The sequence below is a fragment of the Rhinichthys klamathensis genome, unplaced genomic scaffold, assembly GCF_029890125.1.
Source record: "Rhinichthys klamathensis goyatoka isolate OS25496 unplaced genomic scaffold, OSU_Roscu_1.1 h1tg000121l_1, whole genome shotgun sequence".
Classification (NCBI taxonomy): Eukaryota; Metazoa; Chordata; class Actinopteri; order Cypriniformes; family Leuciscidae; genus Rhinichthys; species Rhinichthys klamathensis.
Genome location: NW_026606658.1, coordinates 1,353,916 through 1,374,761, shown reverse-complemented (window position 1 = coordinate 1,374,761; position 20,846 = coordinate 1,353,916). Strand labels below are relative to the sequence as shown.

Sequence of the window (20,846 nt, the reverse complement as noted above, 5' to 3'; positions counted from 1 at the left end):
CATAAACAAACTTTTTTCATATTTGAAATATTTTTAAATACTCCAGAGAATAGGTTCACTGAAATATGTGACTTCAATAAATCTGATCTAATAAATCATTTGTCAATTATTTGTGACAGGTATTAATTTGAACACTTGCATAAAAAGTATTTGAATCTATGAAGATGACGAGGAGCTTAACCAAATCCACATATACAGACATCCCGGTGCATCACTCAGTACAGTCTTTTGAGTTGATCTGTCAAACAGAGTAGAGTTTAAGCTGTTCCTGTAAATCGCCCTCGGTCACGTCACCGAACGTGTCTTGTTTGTCTCTGAGTAGCTGGAAGATGGCAGCCAACTGCTCCTGCTGAACCCTGTAACAGAACACACACACTTTATAAAATATATTGCAGTCTGTACATTCATACTCTACCAACAGCCAGTGTTGGGGAAAGTTACTTCTAAAAGTGATGTTACAATATTGCGTTACTCCCTAAAAACTAACATTACTTAGTTAATTTTCATGGAAGGTGATGCGTTACGTTACTTTTGTGTTAGTTTTTCTCAGTAATGTAATGTTTCTTGCTTGTTTGTTTTTTAATATAAAAAAACTAAACTTCTATTTTTGACTAATGTAAAGGCCGTTTCACACCAAGAGTGAAATGAATAAGACTCAGGCTGGAGGAGAGGAAAACTCACTCTTGTACAGTAGAGGGGCAGTTCAAACAAACCTTTCAGCTGTGCTGCCATTCTGGACTGCAAAAGAATGGGGGACAGGAGAAGGGAGTTCACTTACTTAAAAACAAATGTGACTAAGAGTGACTAAAGTCATTTTTGCTTATTAGAATGGTTGAATTTGATCAATGAAGGTCAGCAGCAATTCATTGGTCATTGGTCAATAAAGTGAGATTAAATACATATATTTGTTTTATTTAATATGGACAGGAGAGGTGTCTGTCCATAAATGAGAAAACAAAGTAACTTGGGTTACTTATTTGAAAAAGTAACTCAGATATTTAATTGTACATTTGAAAGTATTGCATTAATCATTATTTAAAAAAAAAAAAAGTAATCTGATTTCGTAACTCACATTACTTGTAATGCCTCCAGTGTCCCCAACACTGCCCACAGCTGGGTCCAAACATTTTCATAAACCTTGCAGAATCTGCTAAATATTAATAATTTTAACAACATGGGAGGATTTATAAAAAAAATGTTTTTTGGGGGGTATTTTTCATGTTTTTTTTAAATGTATTTAGTACTGCCCTGCCCAGCTATTATAGAAGCAATTTTTATGATCCCAATTATTTTGTAGATTCTGCAATGTGTATGTTAACATATCACCACAACTGTATAGTAATGACACTATCTACTGAGCTGTCAGTTTTGGTTTTGTTTCATGATCTTGTTTCATGTCTGTAATGTGAACCCGTTATAGTCATGTGATCCTGCCATGTGTTCCCCATGTGAATGTGTCATGTTGTCATTGGTTGATTGTCTTGATTATGTTCACAGGTGTCCCTTGTCTAGTCATTAGTCTTGTATAACCCCTTATGTTTGCCTTGTGTCTTTTGCAAACAGTTGTTACACAAACAATACTTGACAGTGTTCACGTTTTGAGTTTATGCCATGTCATGCCTTTGTTTTATGTTTGATCTTGTTTTGAATAAATGCTGCACTTGCATCTTCAAACTTGCCTTCAGTGGACTTACTTACAGAATATTTGACCTTAACATGAACTCAGCAGTAGCCCTCCTTTGCCTTTGTCAAGGCAAACGGTCCATTGAGGACTATGTTGAAGATTTTTGTGGACTATGTTGCTTGGTGAATTTTAATGACGTGGCACATTTTTTGTGTGGGTTTGAATGAACCCATTAGTTCACGGCTCCCTAGGGGGAAAATACACTGGCCCCTGGAGGAATACATCGACCATGCCCTTCTGCTGAGTGGTTCCTCGTTTACTGTGGGAATTGTGGATAAGGGGCTCCTCCTTGGTCCCCTAAACTGTCTGATCCACCCTGGAGGCTTCATAGCCTGACAGATCCGCCCACGCTCCACGGAACAGGGCTAGCCACGGTCTTAGCCCTGTTCCCCTGCACGGGCCTGGCCCACCCTCCTGGACTCTTGTGTTTTTGTTTCATGATGGGCGTCGGGAGCCGCCCATAGAGGGGGGGATTTGTCACGTTTTGGTTTTGTTTCATGTTCTTGTTTCATGTCTGTCATGTGAACCCCTGTTATAGTCATGTGATCCTGCCATATGTTCCCCATGTGAATGTGTCATGTTGTCATTGGTTGTGTAGCGGATGAACCAGAATCATGGTTCGTTCATCTGAACACAAATAATGCACATTCCTTCTGAAATCCAAAGCTTTTACACTCTGAACTCGCGAATGTAAATCAGGACTCTCGGCAATCTAAATTACCGGCACGATGCCAACATGTCTGGGATTAGATTGTTTTCTGACACCATTTACGACTCAGCGATCCTCTCCAGAGACATCGGAGACTCCTCTCCACTCACTTGGGCCGCATCAAAGGAATTCCAAGCCCCCCCGTTGTGTGCTCCACACACACAAATTCACCCCTAGAGACTATGAAGCCATCTCACACACACATACACATACTTTTCATTAACTTCCTCATATAAAGACATTACTAAGATATATTTGATATGTTTTTATGTTTGCCTACTTGCCCATGTCATATTGGGGTATCTATGATTTTATCGTAGTATTAAATGAACTATAGGTGCTTGTAATTATGCATTAAGATGCATCTCTGCACCCCTATGTCTGTTTCGCGTAGTTTTTGATACCTTCAGGATCCCCTTGGTCTCACCAAGCTAGATATATATAAGCATACAGTAAAATGTGTGATTATATGTATAACATTTCTCCGGAGGAGAAAGGACAACTTTTAACGCCGCCATAAACTATGCAGATGAGCCGCCTTGACAGGACAAAGAAAGTCTTTTCCCTCTCAAACATCTCTAAGGTGATTGGTCATTCACCCCAAAGGAGGTGTAAACTCTTCATTGTCCTTAAGAGGATTTAGGGTGATTTGATATCTTGGTGTCTCTCTCTCAAAGTTCCTTTTGTCTGTGATTTTGCCATAACTGACTGATCATTCTCTCCCTTTTCCTATCACTCTCTTATTCTCATTTTCTTTCATTGTTTGTTGCTTTATTTTGTTGCATATACATTAATTCCTTGTAACGTTAGTCACCGGTATACGTAGTTTTCCTTTAAATCCATTATATTCATTTATTGACTCTGTCTGTTGCTCATATTACGAAGTCCCTTAAATGTTCGATATAAGCTACAAGCTTTACAACTTGTTGATACTTTAATTAGTATTTTTATAAAACAGGAAAGTTATTTTTCATGGCCAGAAAGATAGCCTTTCTTGCGAGTCTATAAGGATAATTTCTCTTGAGGGTTGATGAAAGATCGTACGATCAGTTTGCTGGATGAACAGATTATTAGATAACAAATTAATTCCATAAGGGTTATCCTTGGAATCGATCTATCCTAGACAATTGACATATTCATATTTAATTATAATTCGTTGTGATTGATTATTGATATATACAATTGATCTATTTTTGCCTACCTGTATGGATAATTGATTATAATCCGTTGTATTTAAGTGTCCATACAGATACATTGGCAACGTATCCCCTTTACGGGTAATTTTAATCTGTGTATGCGATCCCTGGTCATATTCATGATCAGTTATTAAAATTATATTCCCTTTATTTGAGCTAGAATCGCTACAGTTGATTGTCTCGATTATGTTCACAGGTGTCCCTTGTCTAGTCATTAGTCTTGTAAGCCCTCATGTTTGCCTTGTGTCTTTGTTAAGTATTGTTTGTGTAACCACTGTTTGTAAGTGTTCATGTTCATGTTTTGAGTTCATGCCCCATCATGCCTTTGTTTTATGTTTGATTTTGTTTTGAATAAATGCTGCACTTGGGTTCTTCAAACTTGACTTACATGAGCAAAGCAGCAAGATCTGTATGGAAGAATTAATTGGACTTTAATATTTGTAACCCACAGAAGACAATCTACAAATGTGTACAATGATGCGCAAATATTTCACTATCTGCAAATGTGTATATTTAGGGCCCAAGCCCAAAGGGCGAAGGCCCTATTGTTTTCCTTAGGATTATTTATTATTATTATTATTATTATTAGGGCCCAAGCCCAAAGGGCGAAGGCCCTATTGTTTTCCTTAGGATTATTTATTATTATTATTATTCTTATTATTTTTCTGCTACCTTTTGGACACTTTTGGAGGCCTTAACATGCTCAAAAACTCCTGAAACTTTGCACACTGGTCAGAACCCGCGGCCATCAGGGCCGGGCTGAAGATGGTACCCGGGCGTGGCAGGGGGGCTCGACAGCGCCCCCTGGAACGGGGTCCGAAAACATGGTCCATAAATCAAACACACTTGCATGTAATAATATGAAACTCGGTACACATGTAGATCTCCTCGTTTCATTTATACTTCACACTCTTACTTTTTACCCCAGCCCAACAGGAAGTCGGCTATTTAGGGTTGTTGGTAAAACACACGCAATGGAATGTGAAATACTCCTCCTAGAGAATTCAAACAAACGGCACGAAACTCGGTCAGCATGAAGTCAAGACATTGAGGATGAAAGTTTGCGAGGGGATTTTTGATATCTCGAACGGTTTGGCCGTGGCGAGGAAACAAAATTATGGCGAGAAACGTGAAACAGGAAGTGTGTCATAACTACTGCATACATTAACTGATCTTGATGAAACTTCACCAGTGTGTTCGTTGTAAGAGCCCGATCACATGGATGTGACTATTGTGAGTCAAAGTTATAGCGCCACCAACTGGCAGAAGGAAGTGTGTCACTTCCTAAATGCTTTGAAATCACCCTCTTATTTTTACCCGATTTGCTTCAAACTTCACTACTATAATGTAAACACACGGCAGATGTAGACCTGTGAATGGATTCTTGATATCTTAGATACTGTTGTCGTGGCAACGCATCAAACTTTAATATTCTTTTTTTATGCTTTTGAGACTCTTAGCATGCCTGAAATTGCTTAAAATTGCATGAAACTCGACAGACACATCTCATTTATTAGCCAGTAGACATGTGCAAAGTTTCAGAAACGGGCGTGTTGAGGGCTCAGTAGCGCCACCTTTTGTCAAAAGTGGGGGGATTAATTTTATCTACAGTAATAAAAATCGGTATGTGTATTGTTCTCCTCCAGCCAGACAAGTTTCTAATTTACACTCAATAGCTCCAACCAACAGGAAGTCAGATATTTTGGTTTGAAAATTGTCATTTTATGTCTCTCTCTCTCTCTGAGCCTACGTCTCTGTGTGTGTGTGTGTCTGTGAGTGTGGGGAGGGGGAGGGGGGCTAGATTAACCATTTGACTGCTGTGTTGTTTGGCCTGCATTAAAAAAGAAAATAAATGTCTTACGCCTTGTATTTTTTAAATAAGTTGTATTAATAAGTAAAGGCATATAACCAGTTGAATTGTAGTGCATTGAAAATAGTTTTATATAATTAGTTTATTAATTAAATTAACTTGGTCCATAAACTTCGTCAGAAAATTTGGTCCATAAATCAAACACACTTGCATGTAATATTATGAAACTCGGTATATAGATCTCATCGGGCCAAACAACTTTAAGCCAGCCCAACAGGAAGTGGGCTATTTTTGTCTTAATGTGAATGTTTTGCAAAACCAGGCTCTACATTTTTACCCACTCCTCTTAAGTGGTTTATTTTATTCCCACCAAACTTTTTCAACATGATGAAAATACATTAAAGAAGCATAATTGTGAATATCTATTGAATATCTCTAATTGTTTTGCTATGGCGAGGGATTAAAATCATGTAAAAAAAAAATAAACACTAAAAGCCTCATATCTTCTAAAAATTTAATTATACACCATTTATTTCTAGATAAAATTATACAAATATCACAACTAAACCCATTTTATTCTTGTTTTCAATTTAAGAGTAATGTACAAGTTTAAAAACAGCCAGGATGCACTATTCAGTTAAAAAAATAAATATATCAAATAATACATAGGGCTATACTGCCCTCTTGTGTTCAAAATCAGGTAGGCCTATTGTATTTAAATATATTAGGTAGCCTATGTGACTCCGAGAATATTTTCTCACCGGTTATTTGACGTGTAAAACGTGTTAAATCGCTAAGTTAAAAGTGAAAGTAAAGTAAGGACGTCCGCACGGACATTTATAGTGGTGGCGCTCACAGTGCGCTCGAATGAATTTCTATGGAAGTAGAAATGAAAAAACATTCGCTCTGTTTTGCTCGCTCGTCGCCATGGACGCGCACCGTTATGAATTCCAATGCAGCCGCATACTTTTTAGTGTCACTAAAATTAGCGCCATATCGGGGACCGATTGCTTCCGGTTTTCAGGGAAAAGACAACAACAAAAGAGTAAATGACAGATTCGCTTATATAGGCGCTTTTACACAAAATATTCCGTCATAATTTTTCCAGTCAGCTCTTCACTCTCGTGATTAATGAATTTTGACTCCTGTTGCTGATCTTTGTTGCAACTTTCGTTCTGCTCACAATTTAGTAAGCAAATACGTTCAAGTTTTAATTGTAGTGACTAAATGATTTTATTATACACACACCAAATTGACGGTGGGGGGCCATGGTATATTTAAATCTGCCAATTGTAATATCTGCTGGGCACCCCTAGTCTAGTCTTATTAAATGTATGCTTCATCTTTCATTTTTAATTTGTAAATTTGATCAATAAATTCAATTATTTAGAATAATAAGACACTATATGGCTGTTACTCTAGGTAGGGGTGATCAAATTAAATCGTTTACACTGAAAAATAACAATGCATTAAATAATGTGAGATTGTTTTAAATATGAGTTGGAAAGAATGATACTTTTAAACATAACACTAAACCGTCATTAGGTGTCGCCAGGCGACCGTCTTAATGAGTGAGTCATTGATTCATTCGTTCAAATGATTCGTTCGAACGACTGAGTCATTCATGAATGAGACAATACATGTTTATGGATTGGTCATTGAATCTTTGAGTCAATCGATTCGTTCAAAATGCTGAATCATTGTGTCTCTTACAGCGACAAGAGTTTAACCCTTGTTCAAGTTTAAGGCCTTGTCTTTTTGGATATATATCTTTTTTTTAAATTCCAAAATATGCATACAACCCATATATTTTAAATGTATCGTTTCCTTTAAATTAAATTAAGATTGTATGTTTGGTAATTTAACCTGAGATGAATGTGCTATATTTCAGATCAATATATTTGTTTTCCTTAAAATTTGAACTAACACTAACTTTATTCTCATCTGAATTATAAATAACTTATTCCTGTATAAAATAAAAACACATTAGAATTTTCTTTTTTAATCAATGTAGAATGTGTAATTGAAAAATAAACAGATTAGGGCTCTGAGGACAATAAATGAAAATCAATGCGATATGGTGAATGTCCAAAAGATGGCTCCCACAGACTGTTTTAAATGGGGTTGGATAAATATTTTTTGCTTTTAGACAGTGTGTGCGTGTGATTTTAGTTGGGTGACAGTTGTAGGTTACAGTTTGACAAGAGTTTATAGTTTGACAAAAGCACTTTGTTGTGTTTTATTGCGAGTGTACACAAATATAAGTAAACACTTTGCAGTTTGAATGATGTCCTCTATGAACAAAATGACGGAGTATGTTTTTATGTGTAACAGTTCAATCGCACCCGCACCCGCACCCGCACCTCACCCACACACACACACAGACACACAGACACACACACACACACACACACACACACACACACACACACACACACACACACACACACATATTGAAACCTGAGTGAAGTACAAAGCCCATAATGAAGAATAGTTTAGCATCCAAATACATCGCAAATGTTGAAACAGTTTGATTCTAATGAGAGAGTTACGTGAGCCAAACACCACCTACTTTCACTTTCGCTTTCAATTATTTCGGTTATTTCTTAATTATAGTTTTTTTTTATTCTTGTTCTGTTCTGAATATCATTAAATTTAAAGAATTGCTTGTGTAATATTTTGAGTGTATCATCAAAACAGATTAATTCTCTCGGTTTAGTGATTCCCTAGTTATTTTTTTATTGTTTTCATTGTTCTAATCCGGTAAGGCAAGTGATATATATATATATATATATATATATATATTTTTTTTTTATATATATATATAATTTATATATATATATATATATATATATATATATATATATATATATAAATATAGCTGCGAGCAGCGATGAAGGGCCAAAGCCGGCGGCACCGCCACCCCGGTGCCTTTAGGTAACTAAAGGAACCGGGGTTGCGGTGCCACCGGCTTGGGCCCGTAATCGCTGCTCGCAGCTATATTTATTATTATTATTATTATTATTATTTTTCTGCTACCTTTTGGACACTTTTGGAGGCCTTAACATGCTCAAAAACTCCTGAAACTTTGCACACATGTCAGAACCCGCGGCCATCAGGGCCGGGCTGAAGATGGTACCCGGGCGTGGCAGGGGGGCTCGACAGCGCCCCCTGGAACGGGGTCCGAAAACATGGTCCATAAATCAAACACGCTTGCATGTAATAATATGAAACTCGGTACACATGTAGATCTCCTCGTTTCATATATACTTCACACTCTTACTTTTTACCCCAGCCCAACAGGAAGTCGGCTATTTAGGGTTGTTGGTAAAACACACGCAATGGAATGTGAAATACTCCTCCTAGAGAATTCAAACAAACGGCACGAAACTCGGTCAGCATGAAGTCAAGACATTGAGGATGAAAGTTTGCGAGGGGATTTTTGATATCTCGAACGGTTTGGCCGTGGCGAGGAAACGAATTTATGGCGAGAAACAACAAACAAGAAGTGCGTTATAACTTCTGCATACATTAACTGATCTTGATGAAACTTCAGCAGTGTGATCGCTGTAAGAGGCCGATCACATGGATGTGACTATTGTGAGTCAAAGTTATAGCGCCACCAACTGGCAGCAGGAAGTGTGTCACTTTCTAAATGCTTTTGACAAAAGTGGGGGGGTTAGTTTTATCTACAGTAACAAAACTCGATATGTATATTGTACTCTTCGAGCCGGACAACTTTCTAATTTACCGTAATTAGCTACGACCAACAGGAAGTCAGATATTTTGGTTTGAATGTGGATTTCAGATTCTGAGTTTTTAGCTACTCCTCCTAAGTAGTTTATTTTATTCATGCCAAACTTTTTCAACATGATGAAAATACATTGAAGATGCTAAATTGTGAACAGATATTGAATATCTCAAACGGTTTTGCTATGGTTGAGGGATTCAAGTAATGTCAAAAAAAGAATCAGGGCATGTCTCATATCTTTCTAAAATGTAATTATACACCATTTATTTTTATATAAAATTATACAAATATTAGAACTAAACCCATTTTATTCCTTTTTTTCAATTTAAGAATTATTTTTAAGTTTAAAAACAGCCAGAATGGTTGTTTAGTCAAAAATAATAATAATCCAAATCATATATAGTGCTATACTGCCCTCTTGTGTTCAAAATCAGGTAGGCCTATTGAATTTATAAATATTTATATATTAGGGATGTTACTATGGGAATATTTTCCCACCGGTTAATCAACGTGTGATTGTGTAAACCAATTGTGTAAACCTCCCGCTGGGGGGTTTAAAAACACTAACTTGAAAGCGAAAGTATAATATGGACGTCCGCACAGACATTGAAATGGTGGCGCTCGAATGAATTCCTATGGAAGTAGAAATTAACTAAACGTTCGCTCTGTTCTGCTCGCTCGTCGCCATGGACGCGCACCATTATGAATGCCAGTGCAGCCGCATACTTTTTAGTGTCACTAAAATTAGTGCAATTTCGGGGGCCGATTGCTTGAATTGTGAGTTCAATAGTCTATTATTTTTCACGGAAAACACAACAATAAAAGAGTACAATGACAGATTCGCTTAAATAGGCGTTTTTACATAAAATAGCCTATTCCATCATCATCTTTTCAGTCAGCTCTTCACTCTCGTGATTAATGAAATTTGACTCCTGTTGCTGATATTTGCTGCAACTTTCGTTCAGCTCACAATTTAGTAAGCAAACACGTTTCAAATGTGTTTTTATTTTATTTTTGTGTATGTGTGTGTATATGTATGTATATATATAAATATAGCTTATGTTTCAAATATGAGTTAATTAACAATCGTTGGAAAGAATGATACTTTTAAACATAACACTAAACCGTCATTAGGTGTCGCCAGGCGACCGTCTTAATGAGCGAGTCATTGATTCATTCGTTTGAACGACTGAGTCATTCATGAATGAGATAGATGTTTATGGATTGATTGGTCATTGAATCTTTGAGTCAACCGATTCGTTCAAAATGCTGAATCATTCAGTAATGAGAACGCGTTGCTGTGAGATGCGCGATGGTTCTGCTGTGATCTTTGTTTAACTATTTTCGCTGCTGAAACAGAAAAAAAGTCAATATTGCATGTAAAATGTAAGTGATTTGACTTGTGTGTGTGTGTGTGTGTGTGATTGTGTGTGTGATTGTGTCTGTTACAGTGATAAGAGTTTAACCTTTGTTAAACTTTAGGCCTTGTCTTTTTGGATATATATCTTTTTATATTAAAAAATAGTCATACAACCCATATATTTTAAATGTATTGTTTGCTTTAAATTACATTAAGATTGTATGTTTGGTAATTGAACCTGAATGAATTTTAAATGAATGTGCTATATTTCAGATCATATATTTGTTTTCCTTAAAATTTGAACTAACACTAACTTTATTCTCATCTGAATGATAGATTATTTATTTCTGTATAAAATAAAAACACATTTGATTTTTCTTTTTTAATCAATGTAGAATGTGTAACTGAAAAAATAAACAGATTAGGGCTCTGTTTGATGACAAGAAATGAAAACCAATGCGATATGATGAATGTCCAAAAGATGGCTCCCACAGACTGTTTTTAAATAGGATTGTTTGATATTTTTTGCTTTTAAACTGTGTGTGTGTGTGTGTGTGTAAGAGATTTTGGTTGGGTGACAGTTGTAGTTTACAGTTTGACAAGAGTTTATAGCTTGACAAAAGCACAATGTTGTGTTTTATTGCAAGTGTACACAAATATAAGTAAACACTTTGCAGTTTGAATAATGTCCTGTATGAACAAAAGGACGGAGTATGTTTTTATGTCTACATTGTTCAATTACGCCACACACACACACACACACACAAACACACACACACACACACACACACACACACACACACACACACAAACACTATTTTTCTAATCAGATCAGGCAAGTAATATTCTGTCTTGTCTCTTAAAAAAACAATATATATATATTTATGTATATATATATATATATATATATACGTGTGTGTGTGTGTGTGTGTGTGTGTTTGTGTGTGTATATATATAAATATAGCTGCGAGCAGCGATGAAAGGGCCAAAGCCGGCGGCACCGCCACCCCGGTTATAGCGCCACCAACTGGCAGCAGGAAGTCTGTCACTTTCAAAAAGCTTTGAAATCACCTGATTGCTTCAAACTTCACTACTATGATGTAAACACACGGCAGATGTAGACCTGGATGTAGACCTGACCTTTCAGAAGGTTGCTCTCGCATACTTTGTGGTTGATATGTGCCCTCAATGCACACTTTTGCAGAGCCCACACTGATACAAGCTCTACAGCACACTTCTTTTCGACAGTCAAAGCAGGGTTACGTTTTTGCACGTCGTGCACAATAACCCTAAAGGCACCAGGGTGGCGGTGCCACCGGCTTTATATATATATATATATATAAATATAGCTGCGAGCAGCGATGAAGGGCCAAAGCCGGTGGTACCGCCACCCCGGTGCCTTTAGGTAACTAAAGGCACCGGGGTTGCGGTGCCACCGGCTTGGGCCCGTAATCGCTGCTCGCAGCTATATTTACATTTGTGATTCGTAAAATCATATCCACAAAAATACAGGGTGACGTGTACAACACAAAACTGTTTTTACACATTAGCAGGTGACCTGCAAATTGCCTGCAAATTGTTATGTAACACTTTATATACCAAACAAGCATACTTGAAACGTTTGAAATTGTCAAAGCTTAAAAATGTATGTCTCTCTAAAATATCGCAATGGTGAAATGACAATGCCTTTTTATCAAGTTTTTATGGCTTTCTTAAATAGAGATTCAATACTTTTAAGAGTAGGTATGCTAGTTAATGACCAATTTGTAAAACAATACTCAATATGTGAAAAAATCATAGTATATAAGAACAACTTGGCAGCTTTGGTGTCAAGAAAAGTTGTTTCAAATTCAGAAAATTTAATTTAACTTTATTTGCCACATTTTTTACATAACGTTTGAATGTTAGGGTGGAGTCATAAAATACTTTAATTCATTAACAATATCTAGCTCCTGTCCTCTAAGCAGGAACACATTAGAATGTGACACCTTCATATTTTGTTTGGTAAACGCCATACAGACTGTTTTTTTGGTGTTTAGGTAGAGGCATGACTTAGTAAGCCAGTCATCAATGTGAGCCATTGCAGATGTAAGTGTGGATGCTATCTCTTGATAGTTCTTAGCATGTCTAAAGATTACAGCATCATCTGCATACATCTGAACATCAACATTTTTACATGGCTCTGGCAGGTCATTTATATACAGTGTAAACAGGATTGGACCAAGTATGGAGCCTTGGGGGACTCCTACTGGACATTCACAGAATGGGGACTTTGAATCATTAATACGAACACACTGCTTTCTACTGGACAGGTATGATTTTATCCAGTTGAGAGCTTGATCAGAGAAATTAAAATATGTTAATTTAGATAAAAGAACTTCGTGATTAACAGTATCAAAAGCTCGCTTTAGATCTAGGAAGACAGCACCAACATAAGAACTCTTATCTAGGTAGCCTTTAACCTTTTCCACAAATAAACAGTTAGCTGTCTCTGTTGAATGATGAACCCTGAATCCAAATTACATAGGGTGGAGTGAATTATTAATTTTATTGAGATGTTGAATCAGAAATTTAGCCACCCATTTTTCGACAATTTTAGAAACAACAGGCAAAATACTGATTGGCAGATAATTGGCCATGTCAGATCTTTCACCTGTTTTAAAAATGGCTGTGACCTGGGCCATCTTCCATGTTGATGGCACAATGGATTGTCTTAGGGACTGATTAATCAGATATGTAATAGGCTGTATAAGGGTCTCTTTGTGCCTTTTTAAAAAATTTGTATCAAGGCCATAGATATCCATGGCCATTTTTTAAGCTACTGATAGTATTTGCTACTTCTGTTTCAGTTATTTGTTGTAGGTGAAAAATACGCTGTGCATAATTAATGGAATTAAAGACTACAATGCACTCCCTGATGCGATGCTGTAGTAGACGGTTGCATAGTTATAATTTTCTCCCTGATATTATCAATCTTATAAGTGAAGAAGTTCATAAAGTTCTTACTGCTGTGCTGCTTGGAAACTTCTGAGTTTGAGGCTTTATTTTTAGTTAGTTTAGCCACCGTTTCAAATAAATACCTCGGGTTTTGTTTATTTTCTTCTAATAGGGTTGAAAAATAAGCAGATCTAGCAGCTTTTAAGGCATCTCTGTATGCGATCGAGCTCTCCTTCCATGAAATGCAAAATACTTCTAGTTTTGTTTTCTTCCAGTTGCACTCCATTTTTCTGGCTGCTCTCTTAAAGGAGAACTCCGGCGCAAAATGAACCTTTGGTCTAATAAAACATTGGTACCTAGTCAACCGTTCTCTGAGATTTGTTTTCATGATAATCGAATGTAAAGAGTTTTATCTCTAAAAACTGTTTAGCGTATAACGCTAGTAATGGGGGCATTTAATAAGTAAAAAGAAATCGCTAGTTAATACCACTAACAAGGCTCAAAATAGCCCCACACGAACACAGTAACATAATGAGGGTCCCTACATGCAAAACAAAGCATTGAGAACTTTGTAAGTGTACAGACCGTTTAATAAGAAGATATTTTATAAAGACAGTCCACTTCGTGTATACAGACAGGAGCCATCTTTGGAAAACAGTCTCAACTAGTCTGTATACATGAAGTGGACTGTCTTTATAAAATATCTTCTTATTAAACGGTCTGTACACTTACAAAGTTCTCAATGCTTCGTTTTGCATGTAGGGACCCTCATTATGTTACTGTGTTCGTGTGGGGCTATTTTGAGCCTTGTTAGTGGTATTAACTAGCGATTTCTTTTTACTTATTAAATGAGTCTGTTCCCAGCCATCATACACTACGTGATTTTCGGAGAATTCTGTCAACTCCGAAGGCACAAAATCTACTGACTGGCGCAGACATCCGGTAACTACTGCAGACTCAAAAATCTGAGCAAAAATCATGTAGTTAATTCCAGCCTTAAGCGAGAGAGCAACGGCAAAAATGTAACAGCAAAGACAGACAGGAGAAGCGGAGAGATCAAAAAAATTCATGTTGAATTTAACTTTTTAAAAGTTGATTTTAAGACTCTAAATGTAAGGCATATTGATGCTTATCTAGTCAGTAACCTAAAAGGAATACATTTGGGTGAATGACAGTTGTTTGGTGAGTTTTGTCTCATTTTGTTGAATTCGTTTGGTTGAATATGCTGTGTTAACGCCATTAAAAATTTGAATGTTTGCCGTCTCTATAGTGGAAGTTGTTTGTAATTCAATGTTTAAAAAGACGGAGTTGTGAGTACAAAATGCCCACTCCACTGCAATTTTGAGCTGCTTGAGTAACATAGCAGTGACGTTATGCTCTATGGTTTTGTATATTTTATTGGAGTTATTTGTATTTATGTAGTAATATGATGTCTTTTATGACCTGTTGTGCAGGTCAGTTTTTTTGTTCCAGTTAAAAAAGTTTGATATTTGGACAAAGATTCTTCCGTGGTGATTAAGATGGAGGGCCAGCCCAGAATGTGAATCTCATCTCCTTTCATCAGCAAGAAGACCTGTTACATTACCCAGTAAACTCACAGAGCGGTAGGAGTGATTGGATTGGATGTTGGATGACGAATCTTTTTCTACCTTTTCCATTCAACACTTTTCCTTTTTTTTTTTTCTTTTTTTTTACATCAGACAAATTGAATTATATTACACACACAAACTGAACTACTACACATATTGAAGGAACTGAACTATTTTACACCTATTTATTTTTCATTGTTTTATATTGTTGTTGTTATATGTGATTGTGTTTATTTCACTTTGCATCGAGTACAACGAAGTTAAATGGGCTGAAAAATATGGAAGCTTGTTTCCGCCACATAATAAAACATTTGAAAAGATAATAGCAATAATTCCTCAGAATTGTGAGATATAAGCTCTCAATTGCAAGTTATAAAGTCAGAATTGCGTGATATAAAGTCTCAATTGTAAATAAAACTACAAATACTGTCTTAAGCAGGGTAAATAAAGTCTTAATTTGTAATTTGTGGCCCTTCACATTTTATGCCATTTAAATCTGTCCCTTTTGGTCTCTGAACTTTAGTACCCCTGCTCCAGTCTGTAATTGTGACTTTATCTATCATGATCACGCAGGTGTGTTAAAGTGTATGCTGTTCAAACAGAAAATGCCGTTGTTTACCTAGTTGAGTATATTGGGTCGATGCAAACTACATGCAATGTTTAATGCAAACAGGAAAACATTTGAAACTGTGGAATCATAATATTAAGGTAAAACTGCCTGACAGAACTGTTTGCTGACAAAGTTTATTTAAGAACAATTATTTCAAAATGTTGGTTATGGGTGGGGTTAAAACAAAGGAAGATTGTTTGCATGGGTCATACATAATGTCAAGATATTAGATATTACAACACACCCTGCGAGTCTCTGAGGACAAACTATAAATGCAAGGGTAAGACTTACTCAAAGTGAACCTTGATCATATACTGTACACATTTATATTATAATGATGTATGTACATGATGTACATGTATGTACAATGTGAATTTTATAAAATTATAAAAATTCTGAGATCTCCATCTGGTATTGAGACAGAGAGAAAGGATGTGAAGAAACACTACCATTCAAAAGTTTGGGTCAGCAATGACGCATTGAATTGATCGGAAGTCACAGTAAAGACATTTCTAATTCTACAAAAGTTTCCATTTAAAATAATAGCCATTCTTTTTCAACTTTGTATTGATCAAAGAATCCTGAAAAAAATCATGGTTTCCACAAAAAAAAAAAAAAATTAAACGGCAAATTCTTTTCAAAACTGAAAATAATAATAAAAGTTTATTGAGCAGCAAATCAGCATTTTAGAATGATTTCTGAAGGGTCATGTGACACTGAAGACTGGAGTAACGATGCTGAAATTCAGCAGTAATAAATTACATTTAATATATTAAAATAGAAAACAGTTCTTTTAAATCATAATAATATTTCATAATATTACTGTTTTTACTGTATTTTGCTCTAATAAATGCAGCCTTGATGAACATAAAAGACTTCTTTCAAAACCATAAAAATAAAATCTAACCCGAACTTTTGAATGGTGGTGTACATTGTGGACAAAAGCCAAGTCCTAAACTATCATCCTGATACTGGTAAATGTTCTCACTGGCCACCAGCACTTTAACAAGGATTTTTGAAAAGTAAAACAAAAACTAAAGTTAATGTTTGCCTCCGCAAAGTGCATTAAGGCATATTTGTGCCAGAATGCCCACCACACACCAGCTTATTGGTGGAGAGGAGACAAAGTGATGAAGCCAATCAGTATATGGGAATGATTTGGACACCATGATGATAGACAGAGGCCAATGGGCAAATCTGGGCCAGGATGCTGGGGTTAAACCCCTACTCTTTTTCCAAGGACATCCTATGATTTTTTTATGACCACAGATGGTCAGGACCTCGGTTCAACGTCTCATTCGAAGGACAGTGTTTTTTGACACTATAGTGTCCCCATCACTATACTGGGGCGTTAGGACCCCCTGCTGGCCTCACTAACACCTCCTCCAGCACCTGTTTTCCCAGGAGGTCTCCCATCCAGGTACTGACCAGACTCAACCCTGCTAAGCTTCAGTGGGCAATCAGGGGAGAGCAGCAGAGTGACTGCTGTTGACTATAATTCATTATAACATTTATTGGAAAGAATTATGCAAAAGAGAGAGAGAGATCTGCATGTGTGAATTACCTGCATCTGTGCAGCATCTCTCTCTACTAACAGTGAAGCTGTGAGTTTAATTACTTCAAAACAGCTGATAAATATAATGTAGGGATTCAGTAGCAAACGTACTTTATTGATAAATCACAAGGCAGTGTTGACAGGTTTCCATGCTTCTGAATATTTCTGTGTGAGTGCAGCACGATCTCTGATCTCTGAGTGCGAGTGACGTGTGTGCGTGTGCTTCAATAAAGTCACCGCATTAATATAGAACCTTGCTTAAACTGACTGGAACTACCTGTGCAATACATGCTTGAACGCACACCTTCCAGCCAATCAGAATTGAGTATTCAGACAGAGAATGGTGTAATATGAAACAAATTATGCTTAGGGGTGTATTGAATCACCTCTGCTCCTCCTCCAGTTCTTCTTTGGTCATCATCTTTTCAAGCTGGCAGGTCCTCAGCATGCCAGCCATGTACTTTAAGGGTTTATTCTCAGCGTCTATTACAGAGAGGAAGATGTCAAACCACTGCAATATGTTCACAAATTTACCACAAGACACAAGTAAATTATTTGTAAGTAAAAGTAAAGTGAAAACAGCTTCCAAATAGCCAAACAGTAATGCTTGTGAAGCCTGCAAACTGTGGATTTGTTTAGTCAGTTTATCATGTTTAACAAAAGTAAAATACAATTTCCCTAGTAGACAAAATTTGCCTTAAACATTGTTTGCCAATAAGTCACGGACATTTATTATCATAATTTTTTACACACGTTAACTATTTTATGACCCATCCATCGTGATTCACTTTTGTGGCAATCACTTTTTGCGATTGCTTCTTTCCTTTAGCGACAAGCTTTTTTGTCTTTTGATAATTTTGTCAAATAATCTTGACAAATTGTCAAGTTTTTTGTTAACATCAAAATGTGCATTTATTCTAAACATGTGACAATATGTAGGAAATTACATATAAAGCATAAAAAAAGAAGTATACTTTAGCATACTTTTAAAAAAGTAATGTTTTCAGACACTTAATTGCATTGTAATATAAAAATAACACATTAAAGGTAAAATGAATATCAAGTACTTTACAAGTGCTTTGGCATGTTAGTCACCACATCAAAATAAGTGTACTTCTTTACAGTACGATCTAGTGATTTGAAATGTTCTTTAAAGTAAAATTAGACGTTGACGTGATTGGTTACAAGGTAGTTTGTGACGTCATAATTTCAGAAACACCAGCGATTTCAAACCGCGTATTTGAGACTATTTTTTTCACTGCAGTTTTAAGGAGAAAATACTCCGCAATGGTGTTGACATGAATTTGCACTTGGTTTGTCTTAAAGCTATTAAAAACACCACATAGACATATAAACAACATTAAAAACTTGATTTTCACCACAGGGCGACTTTAAGTACATTTAAGTGGGCTTATATTTTATGAGTATTATATTATCTTTAAGTACAGCTTTTTTTAAAATATACTTTAAGATTTGAAGTATGCAGTTAAGAGCACTTCTTTTTCACAAGGGTAAACCTACCATGACTAAGAAAATCCCCCTCTGTTCTAAAGCAATAAAGATAATGTATCATGAGCAACATTGTGTACAACACCACTAAATGACTACAGGAGAGATCAAAGTTTTAACAAAAATTAACAATATTTAATAATAGCATGTGGGTCACATTGAAAAAAAGAACTAAACATGGAACCTGAGGATACATTCCAATACAACGCAATTCTTGTTATTAAAAAAATTATTAAGTTATATGTACAATACATTTTTATTGAAGTAATTTCTGTGAATACATTTATATTCACAAATCTGAGGTCTGAAAAATAGTTTAAAACCAGTCTAATATAACACTTATGTAACCCACAAAGTCTTTATATTATAAGACAAATTAACAGTAAAGTAGTAAAGAGGGTTATATTATTATTATTATACCAGGCGATTGAGCATAATCCTTCAGAGCATTCCTTATCCCTGACTCAGAGGAATCCTCCCCCCATCCAATGGTGGAGTGAACTGGAGAATCAGACTTACACACTTCTTCCTCATTATCAGAGTTTGAATCCTGAGGTAAAGACAGAATCAGTAAATGGTTGATTGGAGAAATAGGTAACACTTTAGTTTAGGGTCCAATTCTCATTATTAACTAGTTGCTTATGTTTATCGGTTTTTGACATCACTACACTTGACTAGGATATTGGCTGTTTATTAGTACTTAAAAGCACATATTAATGCATTATTCTGCATGACCATATTCTACATCCCTAATCCTATTCCTATCCGATACCTAAACCTAACACCTACCTTACAAACTATTAATTAACTAGCAATAATTAGGAGTTTATTGAGGCAAAAGTCGTTGTTAGTTAATGGTGAGAATTGGACCCTAATCTTAAATGTGACTGAGAAATAATCAAGAAATAATTTTCTTTGTGTTTTTAATTGTCTTGTAATTTTATTAGAAAAGCAGAATAAATCCTTACCTTTACATGGTTCAGAGTTTCATCTTTGGCTTTGAGGCTCTTTCCACTAGATTGCAGCTGTTGTCTGGTTTCATTACAGTGTTTCTCAGGATGATACTGTGAGGAAGCTCCAGGATCTGGACGAGCTCTCTCCTCCACAAAAACAGTTTGATGGGTGCACTTTGACGGCACGGGGCCTTTATTTCTGCCCAAAACAACTGCTACTATAACTGCAAGCACCGTAAATAGCATCGCCGGCCAAAATAGATCTGAGGTTGCATCCATCATGACGACTATGGAATAACTTTCTTAGTTGGTATATCCGATTAACTATTAACTAACGCTGACGTAGGCGTTTTCTTGTTTGCTGACACGCGAATTTTAATAAATGCATACTTTGACCACGTGCAACTGCGATGAATTTATCTGTTTTTTAAAATCACTACACTTGACTCTATAGATCAGTCCCTATATAAATAAACACGAAATTTTATGGACTCCTTTCACACCGGAAGTTCCTATTTCAAAATAAAAGCTTTAGAAATGTCAGTCACAAAAGCACTGAAGCATTACAAAGATTGATTATTTTATTGAAGATATTTGAACGAACTTAACTTCGTATTATTTAAGTATTGTGTTTGTAAAATAACAATTCTACTACTAAATAGAATATCCACACAAATTAAAACTTTAATCTGTGCCAAGAACATGCTTGCATTTATAATACAGGATATGTATGCACACATTGTACAGAATATATTCAAATCTATGTTCAGTCAAAATGTTTACAACATTATTTGTAAGATGATCTTGTTCAAAATATTTAGTAGAATTAGTAGAAATAGCAGAATTAGTAGAAATATCAATGGTTATTTTTGTCTATTTGAATCTAATAATAGCCTACATCTTTACCATTCTTTCCTTTAATAATTGCATATCCATCACCACTGTTGTTATGGCTACAAGAACATATTTAAGAACCTTTTAAAAATATATAATATGTTTGCTTCTCTTAAAATGCCTGAAAATGTACACCTCGAATCATTAGCTTGGTACATTTCCTTACATCAACAAATACTAGTCAGATTTTGTATAATATGTTTGACTTTAAAAACTAATGGTTTAATGGGGTCATTTCACTATTTTCAGTTCCACGAACATGATATTTGTCCAGTACAAACCACAAATA

General features: G+C 35.9%; 1 protein-coding gene across 1 annotated transcript; it reads right to left on the bottom strand.

Annotated features, from left to right (window-relative positions):
* Window positions 1-131: 131 nt before the first annotated feature.
* Window positions 132-20,130, bottom strand: LOC130088635 (matrix-remodeling-associated protein 7-like). The gene is made up of 4 exons (XM_056255499.1): window positions 19,679-20,130; window positions 19,131-19,260; window positions 17,588-17,684; window positions 132-356 (listed from the first exon to the last, which is right to left on the bottom strand). The coding sequence occupies exons 1-4, from the start codon at window positions 19,943-19,945 to the stop codon at window positions 242-244; spliced, it is 609 nt and encodes a 202-aa protein (XP_056111474.1). The 5' UTR covers window positions 19,946-20,130; the 3' UTR covers window positions 132-241.
* Between the last annotated feature and the right edge of the window lie 716 nt (window positions 20,131-20,846).

Excerpts from the sequence above, each read along its gene's own strand:
- LOC130088635 (XM_056255499.1), bottom strand. The coding sequence starts at position 19,945 with ATGATGGATGCAACCTCAGATCTATTTTGGCCGGCGATGCTATTTACG. Across the intron at positions 17,685-19,130 it reads GGATTATGCTCAATCGCCTG|ACGCTGAGAATAAACCCTTA; the intron begins GTATAATAATAA and ends TCTCTGTAATAG. Across the intron at positions 357-17,587 it reads GAACTGGAGGAGGAGCAGAG|GGTTCAGCAGGAGCAGTTGG; the intron begins GTGATTCAATAC and ends GTTCTGTTACAG.